The sequence below is a fragment of the Triticum dicoccoides genome, chromosome 4B (assembly GCF_002162155.2).
Source record: "Triticum dicoccoides isolate Atlit2015 ecotype Zavitan chromosome 4B, WEW_v2.0, whole genome shotgun sequence".
NCBI lineage: Eukaryota > Viridiplantae > Streptophyta > Magnoliopsida > Poales > Poaceae > Triticum > Triticum dicoccoides.
In genome coordinates, this window is record NC_041387.1 from 13,652,044 (window position 1) to 13,669,194 (window position 17,151).

At 43.8% G+C, this 17,151-nt stretch overlaps 1 protein-coding gene and 1 pseudogene across 1 annotated transcript; both read left to right on the forward strand.

Moving 5' to 3' along the window:
* The first annotated feature begins 5,006 nt into the window (after nucleotides 1–5,006).
* LOC119294601 (glucan endo-1,3-beta-glucosidase 7-like) lies at nucleotides 5,007–7,759 on the forward strand. Its single transcript, XM_037572813.1, has 3 exons — nucleotides 5,007–5,526; nucleotides 5,679–6,965; nucleotides 7,262–7,759. The coding sequence occupies exons 1-3, from the start codon at nucleotides 5,046–5,048 to the stop codon at nucleotides 7,294–7,296; spliced, it is 1,803 nt and encodes a 600-aa protein (XP_037428710.1). The 5' UTR covers nucleotides 5,007–5,045; the 3' UTR covers nucleotides 7,297–7,759.
* A 1,496-nt stretch (nucleotides 7,760–9,255) lies between these two features.
* Nucleotides 9,256–13,644, forward strand: LOC119292425 (annotated as a pseudogene).
* The last annotated feature ends 3,507 nt before the right edge of the window (nucleotides 13,645–17,151 follow it).

The window sequence follows — 17,151 nt, forward strand, 5'->3', positions numbered from 1 at the left end:
CACCCGAGCCCACCCACCACTGCCGCCTCCTGATCCTGATCCCGCCCTCGCCGCCCCTAGCTACCTCTCCGTCGCCCCCCACCCCCTTCCACAAGTTAGTACTAGATTTAGTAGTAGTAGATGTTAATTTAGGGTTCATAGCTAGTACTAGATGTTGCTTAGTTAGTACTAGATTTTTAGTAGTAGTAGGTGTTAATTTAGGGTTCACATTAGTACTAGATTTTTAGTAGTAGATGTTAATTACTAGTAGTGATGCTACTAGTTAACTAGGGCAGTATGATTAATAGTAGTTGTAGTTGAACTACTTCAGTTGTAGTTGAACTAGTTTGCTAAGTAAATTAATAAACTAGTTGAACTAGTTGAATTAATAGAACTAATGTATTTTTAGTAAGATAATTAATATAACTAGTTGAACTACTTTATTTTTAGAAAGAACTAGTTTTTTTTCTATTTATAGTAAGTTTATATTTAGTAAGAACTAATTGAATTAATAAAACTAGTTGAACATGTCATATTTGTTGTTATTTTTTTAGTTTAAGCAATTATTCGGATGTATTAGGGATAACTTATACGGTTTCAGGTGACCACCGTCGTCCCCATCACCGACCCCCTCTGACACCCCGCCATCGTCCCAGTCACCGACCCCCTCCGACATTCCCGCCGTCGTCCCAGTCACCGACCTCCTCCGACATCGAGGTGAGACCAGCCAAATATCCTTGTATATCTTGTGTTGTTGCTCAAATAGGATATGTGGTTGCCCAAGTGGCCGTTCATGTTCAGTTTACATCTCCGAGTGGCCTATGTTTCGCCGGAGTGTTGATTAATTTCCGTTCTGGCAAATTTCAGGCGCTCGATATGTCCTTTTTTAGCAAAGGTCATGCCGGATTTTTTCGTGAATTCTGGCATGACTTGTGCTAGAATATGTACACGTTTAATCTTTGAATTATGAACGTAGGAAATGTCGTACTCGGACGACGACAGTCTTCCGGGGGAGTGCAGATGGTGCCACGACGATCGAGGTATGTGCGACAGGTTCGTTGAGCTGGATGAAGATCGGCGCTTCAGTATTAAGCTCGAGGAGACCTTCGATGTTGAAACGGTACGCAACAAAGACAAGTGTTTTTTTCATAATTAAGCATGACTTAAACTATTTCAACGTCTAATTTTCATATTTTACAATTCGACTAGCTTATTCCATGCCATGCAAGACGCTTTGTCTTGGAGAGGATGGGTTTTGAAGACCATGAAAATTTTGAAACAAAGAAAATACACCTAAGGACCCATCATGATATGGATTTTGAAGTAAATCTGTGCAATGCTCAGAGTGTAACCCATTTTGGTTGCCAAAATTGGGAAGCACTTTGCAAAATGTATGGTTTTATGAGGGTATGATTATCACCATGGATCTTGGTGATCCTGACATCGAGCAAGACAATATGGACATTTGGGTCCTTGTTGATACGCTTCCGATTGTACCGCTATGTGAGTTTCTCAAACATAGTTATTAACTAATTTATATTGTTTATTTCAAAATAGTTGATAGCTTATTTCCATTGACAACTTATTTTGATTCTTCAAAGACTGTGCGGAAGATGGTAGATAAAACCCACTACACCGATGGCACAGAATTAACGTATAAGGAGAAAAATTATCTGATCGCATTTTGTACTCTTCTTGAGAATTACAATAACTATTATCGAACTCCTCCAAATTATGGTGAATATGTGCCACTAGTGCATGTGTTGAACCACGGTAACTTCTCTGGAGATACCCCGGTAAGATTTTTTACTATTACGACATCCGTGCATCTTTTGCATACGTCTAAAACTAGTACATCATTGCTAACTACGAAGTTATTATTATGTTTTTCAACAGAAACACCCGATGGATTGTGTGCCTCATCTGATGTCTCTGAATGGTCGCCTCTCAGTTCTGAACATACTGCCAGGTAAATCTAGGGAGCTCACTTGTGCATATCGGATTTCTAAAACCGGTGAAAACATGATCATCAAAGAATGGAAGAAATGTATGGACATTCGCAAGGAGGTTCTTGGAAGTAACATTCAGCGAAAGGCAAGAATTGGAGACAGGCTAATCTCCATTCTCCATAATGGAGAGTCAGGGGCTATCTTGTTTTTTGCTATTTTACCTTAGAAAATGTTGTAGGTCTTAATCGAATGTAGTAGGTCCTATGAGGTACAATATGTTTATTATGTGGTAATGTGTTAGAGTTGATAATGAGGAGTACTTGTGATTACGACTAGTGACCAATTTGCTATGTGATGTCATTGATGAAAACGATGATCTTGAGGAGGTGTTATATGACAATGATGTATTATGATGATAAGTTGTTAATGATATGATGATGATGATGATGATGATATTATATCATTGGGTGAAAGAACCGCGGATTAGTTTCAAGTGGATGGACATCCACTTGAAACTAGTCCACGGTTCTTTCACCCCGTGATGTAATAACTCATTATGATGTAAAAACAATCTCTAAATTCCTGTTGTATGAAAACTTGTGTAAAGGTGTATGAATACAACATGAAATAAAAAAGAAATAAAATACTAAATAATAGTAGTAGCGCGGGAAAGGAGAAGCGCTACTACTATTTACCAGTAGAGCGGTTCTGAAGAACCGCTACTACTAAGTCAATTTAGCAGTAGCGTGGATCTAGGCGCGCTATTGCTAAGGTTTAGTTGTAGCGCCTTATTAGTAGCGCTCCTTCCCGCGCTACTGATAGGCCTAAAACCCGCGCTGCTGCTAGGCTTTTCCCTAGTAGTGTAACAAGCCCTCAACATGCAACAAAGAGTCACTCCAAAGCCACTAATAGCGGAGAACAAACGTAGAGATTATGGTAGGGTACGAAACCACCTCAAAGTTATCATTTCTGTTCTATCTATTCAAGAGTTCGTCGTAAAATAACATAAAGCTATTCTTTCTGCTCAATCCATCATAGAGTTCATACTAGAATAACACCTTAAGACACAAATCAATCAAAATCCTAATGTCACCTAGATACTCCATTGTCACATCAAGTATCCGTGGGCATGATTATACGATATGCGTCACATAATCTCAGATTCATCCAACCAACATAAAAGTACTTCAAAGAGTGCCCCAAAGCTACTACCGGAGAGTCAAGAACGTGTGCCAACCCCTATGCATAGGTTCCCAATGTCACGAAACCCGCAAGTTGATCACCAAAACATACATCAAGTGGCACATGATATCCCATTATCACCACAGATAATCACGGCAAGACATACATCAAGTGTTCTCATAAAAGACTCAATCCGATAAGATAACTTCAAAGGGGAAACTCAATTCATCACAAGAGACTAGAGGGGGAGAAACAGCATAAGATCCAACTACAATAGCAAAGCTCGAGATACATCAAGATCATGCCATAGAGGAACACAAGAGAGAGAGAACACGAGAAAGAGAGATCAAAACATAGCTACTGGTACATACCTTCAGCCCCGAGGGTGAACTACTCCCTCCTCGTCATGGATAGCGTCGGGATGATGAAGATGGCCTCCGGTGATGGGACCCCCCTCCGGCAGGGTGCCGGAACAGGGTCCCGATTGATTTTTGGTGGCTACAGAGGCTTGCGGCGGCGGAACTCCCGATCTATCTTCTGTTCTGGAAGTTTTTGGGTACGTAGGTATATATGGGTGCAGGGGGTACGTCGATGGAGCTACGGGGGTCCCACGAGGCAGGGGGCACGCCCAGGGGGACGCCCCCCACCCTCGTGAGCACCTTCCGTATCTCCTGACGTGCACTCCAAGTCCTTCGGGTGGCTTTCCTTCCAAAAATAACTTCTCCAGTTGATTTCGTTCCGTTTTGACTCCGTCTGATATTCCTTTTCCTCGAAACACTGAAATAGACATAAAACAGCAAATCTGGGTTGGGCCTCCGGTTAATAGGTTAGTCCCAAAAATAATATAAAAGTGGATAATAAAGCCCAATATTGCCTAAAACAGTAGATAAAATAGCATGGAGCAATCAAAAATTATAGATACGTTGGAGACGTATCAGTGCGGTGAAGAGGCGTCGGGTGGTAGCTCGCTCTTTGTTCTAGTTCGCGTGTTCTCCATTGCCACTTCATGCATGCTTCGGCTTTTGTTTCGAGTATGTTGGTGGTTGAGTCTCCTCCCAAGAGGCTCGTCGACGTGGAAGGTCCCTGGGCATATGATTTGACCGAAGGGGGTCAGTACTGACCCAAAGGTGTTCACGAGCATCACTTTCCTTCCTTAAGGTGTCACCCAAGAGTTCATCCTGACTCTAGTTCATTGTTAGTTGTAGCCAGGGTTATCGTTGGGGTTAAATCATATATGAATTTGTTTTTCTTAAGGAATCTTTTGTGCCACATTTGTGTGCCTCTTCAAATTTTTTCTATGACGCAATCAAACAAACTCAAATCATGTACGGGTTACTTTTAGGAGCCTTTTTTCAAATGTTGCAGAGTTACTTTTTTGTAAATGTTGCAGAGTTACTGGAAGCTGTCTGATAGGAATCCAACGGACCTTGAGAACGGGGCGTCGACCCATTGGCTGGGCAGCTGGTTTTGCTGTCAACCCACCCAAGTTCGAGTCTCGGCTCTTACACGCGGTGCTCGCGGAGTTTCTCTTATCCATAAAAGCCAACGAGGATTAGCCCTTGGGTTGGTCTTATTTTCTGTTTTTTTTTAAAAATCCAACGGACCATAAGCCCGTATGACGGTAGCACCTAAGTATGATAGACTTAAATATTTCCCCAAAGATACCCTGACAATTACTGACGAGAGAGAAGAGGCCTTTGCTGACTCACCGGCTTGCACATGAATTATTGCACGTCACAGTGCAGAAGCCATTGTCGCTTCGATCGGGCGACATTAACACCAAATGCACCATACCCTACGTCCAACGGGCAAGCACATACTCCTACCAGACAGTACTGTCGCTGTCCCAGCTCTCAACACCACCACGCATGCACAGTAGACGGGGCTATCCTCTCTCTCTCTATCTATCTCTCCACCCACCGTCGACCGCGACCCATGTCGCCCGCTCCGCCGCGCCCCACCGGTCTCGGCGCCGCACGCACGTGGCCACCGCAGAGCTCAGCTCAGCACGCTCTCCAAATCCCATGCCCCCTTCCACACCCAATACCTCGTCTGGAATCCGCGGCCAGGAGAGAGGCGAGGTCGCCCTCCCACGCCACGCAACGCAACGCCGGGCGCCACCCGCCACCGCTTCCGTGCTCCCGTAGGCCGCGCACGCATACGATTCTTGCTCCATTTGGCCGGCCTCCTCCTCCTCCGTCTCCGCGTCTTAACTACCGGCTTCACTCTCTCTCTCTCTCTCGCTCTCACTCTGTCTCTCTCTGCTCCTCTCTCCCTCTCCCGCGTCTCGCTTTCCGCTCCCTGACTGACACAACAAAATCCAAAGGTAGATCCGAGCAAGAATCCATGGAAGCCGAGTCGAGAAAGCTCCTGCTCCTCGCGCCCATCCTGCTCTGCTGCTTCATGGCCAGATCGGGTAAGTGTCCCCGCTTTTCGAGCAATCCCCATCGCGAGTCCCCAGGAAGGATCCAGTGACGCACGAGCTAGCTTTTCCTTTCCTTCCCTAAAGCGCAATCCAATTTTACCGCCTGGGCTTGATCCATGTCAGATTTGGGTTTGCTCGTGCAGAGGCGCAGTCGCAGCACATCGGCGTCAACTACGGCGAGGTGGCGGACAACCTGCCGCCGCCGGACGCGACGGCGCGGCTGCTCAAGTCCACCGCCATCACCAAGCTCCGCCTCTACGGCGTCGACGCGGGCGTCATCCGCGCGCTGGCCGGCACCGGCGTCTCCCTCGTGCTCGGCGTGGCCAACGGCGACATCCCCGCCATCGCCGCCGACCCCAACGCCGCCGCCGGCTGGCTCGCCGCCAACGTGCTGCCCTTCCTCCCGGCCTCGGCCATCTCCGTCGTCGCCGTCGGCAACGAGGTGCTCGAGTCCGGGGACGCCGCGCTCGCCGCCGCGCTGCTCCCGGCCATGCAGAACCTCCGCGCCGCAGCCGTCGCATCCGGCGACGCGGCCGCCGCGGGCATCAAGTTCTCCACCGTCAACACGATGGCCGTGCTCGCGCAGTCCGACCCGCCCTCCGCCGCCGCCTTCCGCCCGGAGGCCGCCGCCCAGCTGCAGGGGATCCTGGGCTTCCTCAGCCGCACCGGCGCGCCATTCATGGTCAACCCCTACCCCTACTTCGCGTACCAGTCCGACCCCAGGCCCGACACGCTCGCCTTCTGCCTCTTCCACCCCAACGCCGGGCGCCTCGACGCAGGCTCCAGGATCACCTACGCCAACATGTTCGACGCGCAGGTCGACGCCGTCAAGTCCGCGCTCGGCCGCGCCGGCTACGGCGCCGTCGACATCGTGGTCGCCGAGACCGGGTGGCCCACCAGGGGCGACCCCACGGAGCAAGGCGCCACCGTCGACAACGCCAGGGCCTACGTGTCCAACCTCGTCGCGCACCTCCGGTCCGGCGCCGGCACCCCGCTCATGCCTGGGAGGCCCGTGGACACGTACCTCTTCGCGCTCTACGACGAGGACCTCAAGCCCGGGCCGGCCTCCGAGCGCTCCTTCGGCCTCTACCACACCGACCTCACCATGGCATACGACGCCGGCCTGACCTCCGACGCGGCCACGACCACGCCGACGCCAACGACGCCAACTAGTCCGAGCAAGGGGTCAGGGGGATGGTGCGTGGCGAGCGCGGGCGCGACGGACGCGCAGCTGCAGACGGACCTGGACTACGCGTGCTCCCAGGTGGGCGTGGACTGCGGCGCCATCCAGCCCGGGGGCGCCTGCTTCCAGCCCAACACGGTGCGCGCCCACGCCGCCTACGCCATGAACCAGCTCTACCAGGCCGCCGGCGGCCACCCCTGGAACTGCGACTTCCGGCAGTCCGCCACACTCACCTCCACCAACCCAAGTAAGCACGTATCTCCCTTCAACTTCAATCGTTCGTGCCTTCGCCATTGATTTTTTTACATTCCACTGAAGCAAGCGCACATGTGCGTGCACTGGTACCACCAAACCAAACCAAAGAACGTGAGCTTTCCTTGCGTTGTTCCATTCACTTCACTCATTGTCTATTGCATCGCATGTGCCGACTGACGGACAATTGCATATCATTGTACTGGTTCATTAGCGATCCTGTGTTTTTACCATCCGTGGAAGTGAAACAACACTAGTAACCTCTCCGTCCTGTGGTTTGGGTTTCTGCAGGCTACGGCTCGTGTGTGTTTACGGGAGGCCAATGATGCATGCAACGGGAGTAAGAGTATGCACCAGACCACGGCGCGCAAAGTTCCGGCGGCCGTGATTGATTGGATTTGTCTCGAATCATCATCGAATAAAGCCACCACGGAATAGTGGTGGTGGTTAGGTTGTGCGTGGGGATACATTGCTGCATACGCATCCCCCCTGTTTCATTTCGTTCCATTCCATTCATGCTAGCAGCTGAGCAGAGCATAGCAGCAGAGTAGATCATCACGTTCACGTCCAGTCTTTTTCTACTTGTTTTTTACTAGCCGAGCTGCCTTAGTTGTGTACAGTACATGTACATGGGCAGTGTATGTATGTGTAATTAGCGTTGTGTGCTTCGTGTGTGTGTCTGTGTGTTTGTACTGTACGTCCGTAACTTGGACTAGTAGAGCACGGCTGAATGTACTATTATTTGTTCATCATTCATGTATACGCATTGAGCGGTTGGATCTTGGTGTCTGAATTTAGCCCATCTTCAAACAAGAAAGGGTCACTGATGGCGTGCAGTGTCATCTGTCATGTTCTGGAATTAACTGGTTGGTAGGTCTCTAATTTTGACCATGTGGCACTCTTGTCGGGATTCCGTTTGCCTTGTGCCACCTACCCGAGCCACGTGATTGGCTGTCATTGTCCTTACAGGCTGAGAGCTGAGTTGTTTGTGTACCACTCATCCTGTTTTTTTTTTGGGAGAAGCAAAGACGCCACTCATTCGAATTTAAAGCATTTTACATGAGTGATGGTACATCCCTGCCTAATTACATCTGATAAAGCTTGGATCAAAGGACAATACCTATCAGAGTGAACAGCGTAACACCGCTGCTACCCTGTCTTAGGGTACGCGAGGACACCGAGATGAGCACGTGACACCAAATTGGCACAAGAAATGTTCGTGTTTCCAAAAATGATCAGGAATTTCAAAAAATGTTCATATTTTCCAGAAAAAATCAAAAAAATCTTCATATTATTGAAAAATATGTTGTCGGCTGGAAAATTTGTTGTTAATTTAAAAATTTATTCATAGTAGATCAATTCAATGACCATTGCTGGTCAACCGAAAAGCAGTAGATCGATTCAACTGAGCACGCTATTTTTTTCCTAATATAAAGATATTTTCCTGGAAAGTTATTATAATAGAAAGGGAATAGAGTGATATGCTCATTTATTTTTCTGTGTAAATCCCATAAAAGTAGCAATTCATTTGTACTAGTTGAAAGTGCTAGGTTTATTTTATTTGAAAGTGCGATTTCCCACCACTGGCCCAGAAAGGGAATGGGTCACACGGGCAAGGGACGGCATTGGGCCAAGGCTGGGCCGAACTAGCGAAAAGATACAGCGCTCGCTCACAAAAAAGGGACGGGATCGATCGATCGCTCAAGGGATCCGATCCGAAATCGGGTCGGCGATGCTTCTTTCCGTTCTTAAATATACAATACAACCTCTCTTCTCCCCCTCGGAACGAAACCTTAGCGTGCCTTGTCAATCCTCCCTACGCACGCGCGGCGGCGCATCCAAACCTCGCAGCCGCGAATTCCGTCCAACTTCAATCAAAGGTAATGATGCGAACTGTTCCTCCGCACAAGTATATAGTACTCCCTCCGTTCACTTTTGTAAGTCCTTTTAGACAGCTCAAAATAGGCTGTTTTACATATTGTCTGAAATGTCTTGAAGGTCTTATAAAAGTGAACAGAGGGAGTAGTACATTCTCTGCTAGTAATCCATCGACGTACGTACGTGTTCATGCTTTTTTTTAATCCTTTGACGACGTGTTCATGCTCGACGAAGTTGAGTAGATTGCTACGGACGGGTTTAATTTCTTGATTCCATACGTGTCTCCAGCTGTTGGATTCCTTCTACCTCTTGCCTAGCATCATGTGTCCTCTTTTACGTGCTAGTCATCTTGCCCAACTAAACCGGCCCTGTGTTCACCAACCAGCCCTCAAAGTGAAGCTGCTGCGATGTCGACGGTGCTTAATGTGGCGGCTGCGGCGGCGGAAGGGGAGACCCACCAGGTGGTGACACCGTGGGAGGTGACCGGCGCGGCACAAGGAGGAGTCAACTACGACAAGCTGGTGGACCAATTTGGGTGCCAACGCATAGCACCGCGCTCGTCGACCGCATCGCGCACCTCACGTCCAGACCACCACATCACTTCCTCCGCCGCGGGATCTTCTTTGCCCACCGCTACGTAAAAACAACCCTATTGTTTTTTTCCCTTGATTTCAACGTGATTGTTTTCTTTATCTGATGATGAGTTCTGTTGTTTAGATTATTGAGTTGCTGCTGATGAGTTTCGTTGTTCTCTTCTTTAATTATTCAGAGATTTGAACCAGATACTAGACCTGTACGAGCAGGGGGAGAAGTTCTACCTGTACACGGGAAGGGGACCTTCCTCGGAGTCACTGCACCTTGGCCACCTTGTCCCCTTCATGTTCACAAAGTAATTAAGCATTAATTCCTACTATTTTGTTTCTCTGATAGTATCTTCTTTATATGTTTGTTGCATTACACGCTAAAAGTGTTGTGCGCCCGTGAAGTACTCCCTCCGTCCCATAATGTAAGACACTAGTGTGAAAAAACGTCTTACATTATGAAACGGAGGGAGTAATTGTTTTAATCTTCTCTTGTGGATCCGTTAATTGATGACTATGGGTTGTTCATTGACCACAAGATGGCCTAGTGAAGATCCGTTTTGGATTCTTCTCTTGTGGATCCGTTAATTGATGACTATGGGTTGTTCATTGACCACAAGATGGCCTAGTGAAGATCCGTTTTGGATTCTAAAATATTAAGCCTGCATGGCTAATAGACGGAGCAATTCATGGTATAAAAGGGAAATTGAGATTTTGAAATGTTTGTTGCACCCTGAGTTGCCGCATGAAACTGGCAGCGTCTCAGACATAAAAATAGGTTCCACTCCCTTAGTAGTCGTCTACCATGAAAAAGGGTGTCCTTTCATACTCTATGTATATATATGCTTAGTATATACACGTACTTGAAATAACATCCTTTCGTAATTCTGTCATCTAGTCTGATATGAATAATTAATGTTTATTAACCTTACCGGTCGATGTTTGGCAGGTACTTACAGGATGCCTTCAAGGTGCCTGTAGTGATACAGTTAACTGATGACGAGAAGTTCCTCTGGAAGGACTTGTCTATTGCGGAATCTAAACGGCTTGCCCGTGAAAATGCCAAAGACATCATAGCATGTGGGTTTGATGTTGAAAGAACTTTCATTTTCTCAGATTTTCAATATGTTGGAGGGTAAGTTTGCTGGTGTTAACTATGGTCTTAATTATGTTTACTTTTTGTTGTCAATAGTAAGCTAAATGCCTACGCTATTGCTGTCTTTTTTGTCCTGTCCTATACTAATGACCTCTATCTTGCAGTCCCTTCTATGAAAATATGATGCAAGTTGCAAAGCGTGTGACATTTAATACTGTAAGAACTTTGCAATCAAGACCAGTATTTTCTTCAAGACTAATGAGCTTAATTTTTTTACTCTATATTATCATAATACTCTTGGTTTTGAATACTAGATTAGAGGCACATTCGGATTTACTCCAGAAGATCACATAGGAAAGTGTTGCTTTCCTCCTGTGCAGGCTGCTCCATCGTTTGCTTCGTCGTTTCCCCATCTCTTTGGGGGCAATGACCAGCTGCGGTGCCTTATTCCATGTGCAATAGACCAGGTAAGAACATATCTCTGGTATGATAATCTTTGTCTACTGCATTCAATAGTTTGTATCTTCTTTCTAGCTTACTTAGAGTATATTTGGCAACATAAAATACATAATTGTTGCCTTCTTCTATCTATTTCGGCCATTTTCATGAAGATATTTCCATTTAAAGATTGAAATGTGTCTTACCTATACATCTGAAATTCCTTTTTTAAAAACTTTTTTAGATAGAAAATATTCCTGCATATGCATATTGTTGATTTTGAGCAATCTCATGAAAACATTTTGATATAAAGGTAACAATTTCCTTACATGCTTGTGTATTGCTGCATCAACTATGCCACAAACATTTTTGAATATTGGTGGCAAGGGGTGGAGCATCAGTGGTGGCTAGGGGTAGCAATAGTGTCAGGCGTGTGAGTGGGAGGGTGGTGACAATGGTAATGTGGTTAATTGCTGCCAAGTACATAAAGTGAATGGGCCATCAGGGTTAGTGGACAGACCTAGTGCATAGAAGCTCCCACGCAAGTTGGGGTCTGGGGAGGGATTATAGGAACGTACCTCTTGGCACAACTGGGGATGACTTAACCACTGCGCCAGGCCAGCCCTCAAATAGAGGGTCCCCCGCTTGAAAAAAAAACAGCTGGGAGTTTTTTTTCTTTCTCACGGCTTGCCTCTCTGGCCTATTTTCTCCGAAACATGTGTGCTAGACGTATACCTATATGGTTGTTGTATTTCGAACTTTTTTGTTTCCCTTAGTCGCATGTTCAGTAGACCAGGGGCAAATATATTTTGTTGTTACGATCTTAATCACAGTATTGTCATAAATGACTATCTGCATGTTGGCATTCGAACATATATGAGAGCAGTACAGTAAGTTTTTTTTGCTCCCGGCTTTGTGTTGTTCCATTAATTGATGATATGTAAATATGGGTACAAATTATAAAACATATATTCCATGAACTATTGTAATGTAAACATGTCTGGAATTTTCATTGTTGTACATCTTTGCGTTTAGTATGCAGGTTTGCTTTACCTTCTGATTTATTTATATCTATTCTATGCAGGATCCTTATTTTAGGTTGACTCGTGATGTTGCTCCTAAAATGGGTTATCCGAAACCTTCACTTATTGAATCAAAGTTTTTCCCTGCTCTCCAGGTACGTTTGGAATGCCATGGATTTAGGACTGAATAGAGCAGGCCCAGTTAATAGCATTTAGTTAGTCTAACTCGCTGAGAGCATATTTTTTGTCTTTCATTTTGGATTTGGTTTATTTTTCTTCTACAGGGGGAGTGTGGTAAAATGTCTGCCAGTGACCCGAATAGTGCAGTATATCTGACAGATAAATCTGATATAATTAAAGAAAAGGTTTGTCCTGAGCTTTGTTTTGAATAGCATGTTTAGTTAGGCCAATTAATTACATTGAAATGTCATTGGTTTGCAAGCACCTTGTAATTCTATTATTTCAATGGCTTATGATTTATTTCTACTGTTTTACATATTAGGAAGTATGCTTTCTCTGGTGGCCAGTCCACGACAGAGCTCCGAAGGAAATATGGAGCGAACGTCGATGTAAGCCATCTCCTTGGTATTCATGAGCACTTGTTAATGAGTACTCCCTCCGTCCCATAATGTAAGACGTTTTCTGGAACTACACTAATGTCAAAAAACGTCCTATATGATGGGACGGACGGAGTAGTAAACTAGTATGCCACAGTCATGCACCATAATTAATTATATATCTGTAGCTCACAAGTTAGATTATTGATTTCCAGTTGATTATTGTATTCTTGCGAATTACGAAATCGAGCATGTAATAGTTATTTTGTTTCATAAGTTAGATTATTTGATTATTGTATCCAGTTAATCGATCAATGGTGTTTTGGTTAATTATTATATTTCTTACAGAATACAAAACCTATTGTTTAATTGTCATTGTCTTCCAGGTTGATGTCTGTATCAAGTATTTAAATTTCTTCCTTGAAGATGATGCTGAGTTTGAGCACATAAAGAAGGTACTATTATACACTGCTGCGTAGAAAAAGTTTGCACAACGCACTTGCATTGAAACCTAAGTTGCACTTACACTATGAAACACGTTATATCACCAGGAATACAAAGCCGGGAATATGCTAACAGGTGAATTGAAAGACCGTGTCGTTGGCGTTCTATCGAAGATAGCATTAGCACATCAGAATGCTAGAGCTCAAGTGACTGAGGAGGTACGCAATTTGGCTCTTAGTCTTTGTTTACAATTTGGTTCATAATCTTTTTTCAAGGATGGTGCACAAATGGTCGTCGCTTAAAATGTTGTATCCCATCATTCTAACCACATTTGGAATAACACTTAATGTTTGCTTCATCAATACAAATTTCCTTAACAGTTTCTGTTTTGTGCAGATGGTTGATGCATACATGTCTGCTAGTCCTCGTCCCAATATGTTTGGGACCCATTCTGGTTATGTGAAATCGTAAAAGGTTTATGCTTTATTTAAGGGCAGCGCTAGGCAACAGACTACTGATGCTTGCTTCCCATCAGACTATTCATGAGCCCTACGATAGATCTCATCTGACGCGGCTGTTGGCCCCTTAAAACGAGCCTGGGCAATTAATTTTCCACGCCACCTTAAACATCTTCGGCAAAATCAGTACTGATGTGGGCCACTAATTACGTGAGATAATTTGGTGAGATGCATCTTGTGCCTTGGATTTAGGAACCAATCTGCAGCATGCTTCCTTTTTATTTGAGTTGAAGTGGCATGCTTCCTTTGGAAGCGAAACCTGTAACCAATATGTTATCCAAATTTACATCAGATGCAACTAATACTTGCTTCCAACTTTGTTTGTAACTATGTAATTTATCTCCGTTCATGCTATAAAAAATGTTTCCATTCATTGAAGAATTTGCTTCTGTGATGGATGAATCTGCTTCGATTTATTGGAAATACATGCCCTGTATAACCTGATTTTTCTAAGGGAAATGTGACGTGATATTTTGTTTCAGAAGCATCACGATATTGCATCGGTTGACTAGAGAATCACTTCGAACCGACATTGTCAAGAAATAAAATCATTTCACATGTTACAAAAGCATCACGATCTTGCTTCCTCGACTAGGCAACTAGAGAATTGCTTCACACATGCTTCTGTTAAGAAAGTATTCCACATGTTTCAGAAGCATCATAATCTTTCACACATGCTTCCGTCAAGAAAGTATTCCACGTGTTTCAGAAGCATTACGATCTTGTTTTCATGGACTAGAGACTTGCTTCGGGGAAATATTATTTTGCTTCCATCGAAAAGAAGAACCTTATTTAGGAAGCAAATATTGTTTCCATTATTATTTATAAGCAACCCGCGTTCCTAAATACTTCTCTTCTCTGAAACATGTGGAATACGTAGATATCATCTGTCTTCTCTTCTCTGAATCGTAATAAAACACAGTCAGCCATGGCCAACAAAAGCAAATCTCAATCACTCAACAACACAAGCATACTGCAGAAGTGAGGACAACTGTCTGACTAATTCAACCAAGGAAAATTTGTTCACCCAGCCTCGCTCACCAGCCCACTAATTCAACCAAGGAAAATTTGTTCGCCCAGCCCCGTTCACCAGCCCTAGGGTAGGTGTGGCCTGCGGACAGCATGAAAACCAGGAGTGATTGATCTCCGAGAAGCACAACAACTCCCATACCATGAGAAATTGAGGCATAAGGTAACCCATCATTTTGCTTGGCTAAAACTCCCACTATTTCTACACTAATGACAGATCAGACCGTAATCAAACAGTGAGAACCACATAACAAGAACATAACTTCCATTGCAGGCTCATGTAAGATTGTTTTCCCCCAAGGGGCCAGCAAGCAAATAGAGGTTCAATTTGCATGTAACGAAGAAGACTGAATAAATAATAGATCCAAAGTAGAACACAGAAAAAAATAGAAAGGAAAACAAGTTACTTCATTGAAATTCAATAACAAGCAACATCAACTCATTTTTTACTTCATTGAAATAAAAAAACAATACACATTGAATATTTTTTTACTTGCCATGAAACATTTATATTAAACCATACAAACATTTTATTACATTCTATACACATTTTCTAAAAATGTCACAAAATTGTTTCTGAAACATGAGAATATTCCTTTAAAATGTCATGTAAATATTTTTGAATGTTACAAAACATTTTTACTATGCAAAGATTTTTCATATTGTATAACATTTTATAAATATGTCACATATATATTTACAATGGAAACAATTATTTTTATTAAAAAACATTTGTTTTACATTGTATACACATTTAACAAAAAATAACGTGCACCTTTTGAAACGTGGGAAAACTTTTAAATTGTCAGGAACATTTTTCTTGGAATGCTATCAATACTTTTTGAAAGTTGCGCAATTTTTTTTTCCACTGCTTACATTTTTAGAAATGTGTCGTGAACATTTGTAAGAATTAAATAATTATTTCCATCATGAATAAATAAAAAAAAAGTACTAACAAGAAAGGAAAAAGATGTGTGCTAGGGAGCTAGTGATCCTCCCTTGCGCTTGGCTGGCCCATTTATGCAGTACTGCAAGTGAGACTGTGCGTTTTTTTTTTTTGCGGGGGAAGTTACACTGTGCGTTGTATCGACGTTGTGCCCATTTATGGAATCTTCTCAGCGGAAGCAGCAGGCTTTCGATAGGTTTTATTTTTTTATTGTTTCTAGGTTACCAAGCCAAGAATACAACACAAGCAAACGCTTATTCCCCTAGCGGAATGAGCCCATATAAGGGCCATTTTATTTTCACATGTAACTGATGTCCAGCATTACAAATTTGTTTTTGAAGTTATACCTGATTTATCTATAGAACACCGGAAACAATTAGTTATAGGGTAATTGAAAACATTAAAAAAAAGATATTCCATCCATCCATCTATATAGGGTCTAATACGTTTTTCGAGAAGCAATAAAACATGACATGCAAGTTGCACAAAGTATACCGTCAAATTCGTATGTGAAAGGAGCTTTCAATGATGTAATTTTCACATTATATATCTTATATACATTAATCTTATCAATAGTCAAAAATAATCTCAAAATGCATTAGGCCCTATATATATGGATGGAGGGAGCAGGGTAATTGAATCTACGACACGGAAACAACCCTTAACAAAGCGAAGACCATGACATGACAATGACTATATTCTGTTTGTAACTTAAGATTAATAAAATGGCTGCATGCATCATTTTAATGCAGGGGCCGAGGGAATTTCTCATTTTCGAAAAAAAAATGACTACAACTATATGCCTCCAAATTCTTGCCAAAGCCGCAACTGAACTTGTCATCATTGCACCACCATAGCTCACCCCAATAATGGACAACATCCAACCACTTAAGTACATGTGTTGTAGAGAAAAATTGTCATTGAATGGCCACAATAGAAGACCGTCGCTTCCGGTGGAAACTGGCAATCGCCAAGCATCTCAGCAGATGGTCACCTCGATCTAGACACACATTCGCTCTAGTATCGCGAGACCAAGCCGGTGACTTTGCTGGCAAAGGCTCGAAGAAAGGGGTTTTCGAAGAAGATGATGATGGCGCCGTCGATACACATGGAATCACGTCAATGACGACGCGGATAACCAACCCGTTATCCCTTGAAAATAGCAGAGACAAAAACTCCGGGGCTCCTCACCAGCGTCACACCAAGTGCCACCGGGATAGAACTTTTATCAAGATGTCATCGCCATCACAGCCGAAGTGCTGTCACCTTGACCCCAAAAACTACTACACGGAAGGTGAGAGAAGAGGATTCGCCCCCTCCGAGTCATTTTTTCGCTTAGTTCCTGATCGAAATAATAATCCCTTATTAGTAGCTTCATTTTGTACTATTGATGTAAACTCGAGCGTGTCTAGATCTCGCTTATTGCAAGAACGAAGGCAAGGTGGTCTGAAGAGCCTCCCTAAATGGCTCGGCCGAGTGCAAGAAGGAGCGCCACCTCTCTTGCTAGCGCGTTCCTTTTTTTCAGGCATCAACTACACCACAAATTTTATTTATATTTCTGCAACTTCTTTCTTTTTCTTTTTTTCTGCAACTGTTTTCTTTTCCTTTTTTCTTACTTTTATTTATATTTCTAAAATATTTATATTAAATGGAATAAATATTTTAATTAGTT

What these genes read in the sequence shown, in the direction of transcription:
- LOC119294601 (XM_037572813.1), top strand. Translation starts at nt 5,046, where the DNA reads ATGTCGCCCGCTCCGCCGCGCCCCACCGGTCTCGGCGCCGCACGCACG. An exon ending in CTGCTTCATGGCCAGATCGG is followed by an intron (nt 5,527 to 5,678) that starts GTAAGTGTCCCC and finishes TTGCTCGTGCAG; the next exon opens with AGGCGCAGTCGCAGCACATC. An exon ending in ACTCACCTCCACCAACCCAA is followed by an intron (nt 6,966 to 7,261) that starts GTAAGCACGTAT and finishes GGGTTTCTGCAG; the next exon opens with GCTACGGCTCGTGTGTGTTT.